The sequence below is a fragment of the Nanorana parkeri genome, unplaced genomic scaffold, assembly GCF_000935625.1.
Source record: "Nanorana parkeri isolate BGI_ZX_2015 unplaced genomic scaffold, ASM93562v1 scaffold2934, whole genome shotgun sequence".
Lineage (NCBI taxonomy): Eukaryota > Metazoa > Chordata > Amphibia > Anura > Dicroglossidae > Nanorana > Nanorana parkeri.
Window position 1 is genome coordinate 37720 of NW_017309202.1, and position 1940 is coordinate 39659.

Genomic DNA, 1940 nt, shown 5'->3' on the forward strand with positions numbered 1-1940 from the left:
AAATGTTGTTTTAACCCGTCTTTTGGGGGGGGGGGGGCTTAATAACACCTGCTAGCGCCAATCATACAAATGCAATCAACACCTGACCCCCATGAGGTCTCTGTACCTGCTATTTGACTCCCACCATCCTCCAGATCACACACTGGGAGTCACCAGGACTCTACACCACCGGGCAGAGAACATCCCCACCGGCACAGGGGCCAAGACCAAGGACATCACGTTGCTGAACCCAGACCTGACCCCATGCTGGCTACAAGTAACATATGATGCGGATCGGAGCGACATTCACCATATTGATTCCCAGAGAATATTCCTACAAGTCATTCTGAATGGAGAAAGCCGGTCGGATGACCAGCGGAACGTCTTCTAGAAAAATACAGCAAGTCCAGTTGCCTTGATTTCTTACAGATATACCATGACCGGGGCGGAGCCTTCCACAGGCATGACCGGGGCGGAGCCTTCCACAGGCATGACCGGGGCGGAGCCTTCCACAGGCATGACCGGGGCGGAGCCTTCCACAGGCATGACCGGGGCGGAGCCTTCCACAGGCATGACCGGGGCGGAGCCTTCCACAGGCATGACCACCTGCAGCTACAGAGATGAGTGGGGGCTGGTTATAATAGATAGAGATATATCTATCCTCTCCGCCACGCAGTAAAGTGAATCGCTGTGCGGTCTTTACCAGATGGCCCCCACCTTGGCATCATGGTATCTCCCACCTGTTGCTTTGACCTGTAGTGATCTAGGTGACAATGGAAGGAACCACATTGCGGGAGGGGGCAGTATCTCACACACGGAAGCGTCAGATGGCAGCAGCACTCGCCCACCTCAGGGGGGGGGGGGCATTCACCTTCTCGTACTGTAGGGGGCAGCAGGTCGGAATGTTTCTTTATACAAGAGACGTGACAGGTTCTCTTCAACTGCGGCCATTGTACCCAGGCCTGACTTCTGCGTTACAACTTTACCAGATCGTTATTCTGGATAACAACCGTAACGACCGTTACCGTCAGCCGGCTTGCAGCAGATAATAACGATCGCTACAGCCAGCATGCGCCCCACCCCCCTCAGAGTTCATCTGCACTTCATTCCTGGGGATTTACGGCGACAGAACGCTCACACGTTCAGCACACAGGAGCAGGCCTATTTCCCCCCACCCGTCCTTGTTTACCGGAGCTGCGGCTCATCCGCTTCTCCCACCCGTTCGGCAGCTTCTCCTGATCCGCCATCTTCACTCCTGCGTCAGGCCAAGCTGCTCCCTCCGATGACGTCATTATCGGCTCGCCGAAAGTCGCGCTGTGACACGGGGGGGATGAAGGAGCCGCGTGTGGGAGGTACCCGCCGCCGATGTCACTGCTGCGATGACGGAGGAAACGAGCGGGAGAAGAAGCGGCCAATCAGCCATCGCGGGAGAAGAAGCGGCCAATCAGACATCGCAAGAGGCGGAGGTAAGCTATAAGGGGACGTGATTATAAGTGCGTCTGACTACGCATGCGTATGCTGATTGGTGAATAGTTGCACGCAGGGACGTACATGCAAGTTCCCTGGTGGTCTAGTGGTTAGGATTCGGCGCTCTCACCGCCGCGGCCCGGGTTCGATTCCCGGTCAGGGAAACTGCTTTTTAATTTCATCTATGCTGCGTTATGTCTCTTGTCTTTTATAAATGTGCCGCGCAGGTTACAGAATAACGCTTTTATTGCCTCATAAATCGGAAAGCGATTTCCCACAGACTCCCACACTTATAGTTGCCTATAGCAACCGTCCTGCTTCCTCTGAGGGATTGGATGAATAGCTTTTCCCGCCAAATTTTGCTGACTCGCCCCTCCCCCAGCTCTGCTCATTATTATTATTGTAATTAAATATTATTATTGAATGGATCTAATTATATAAGACATTGGGGGCCATTCAATAAATATTTTGTGATGCTTTTCAGGCGTTAGAAA

General features: G+C 53.3%; 1 protein-coding gene and 1 non-coding gene across 2 annotated transcripts in view; one reads left to right on the forward strand and one right to left on the reverse strand.

Annotated features, from left to right (window-relative positions):
* The window catches only part of PIN1 (peptidylprolyl cis/trans isomerase, NIMA-interacting 1), a 13533-nt gene extending 12234 nt beyond the window's left edge, over positions 1–1299 (reverse strand). The window contains exon 1 of the mRNA XM_018574403.1: positions 1169–1299. Within this exon, the coding sequence (XP_018429905.1) occupies positions 1169–1271 (103 nt within the window). The 5' untranslated portion in view covers positions 1272–1299. The remainder of the gene's footprint in view (positions 1–1168) is intronic.
* A 239-nt stretch (positions 1300–1538) lies between these two features.
* On the forward strand, positions 1539–1610 carry TRNAE-CUC. Its single transcript has one exon. It is a non-coding gene; the product is annotated as a tRNA-Glu (tRNA).
* Positions 1611–1940: the final 330 nt, after the last annotated feature.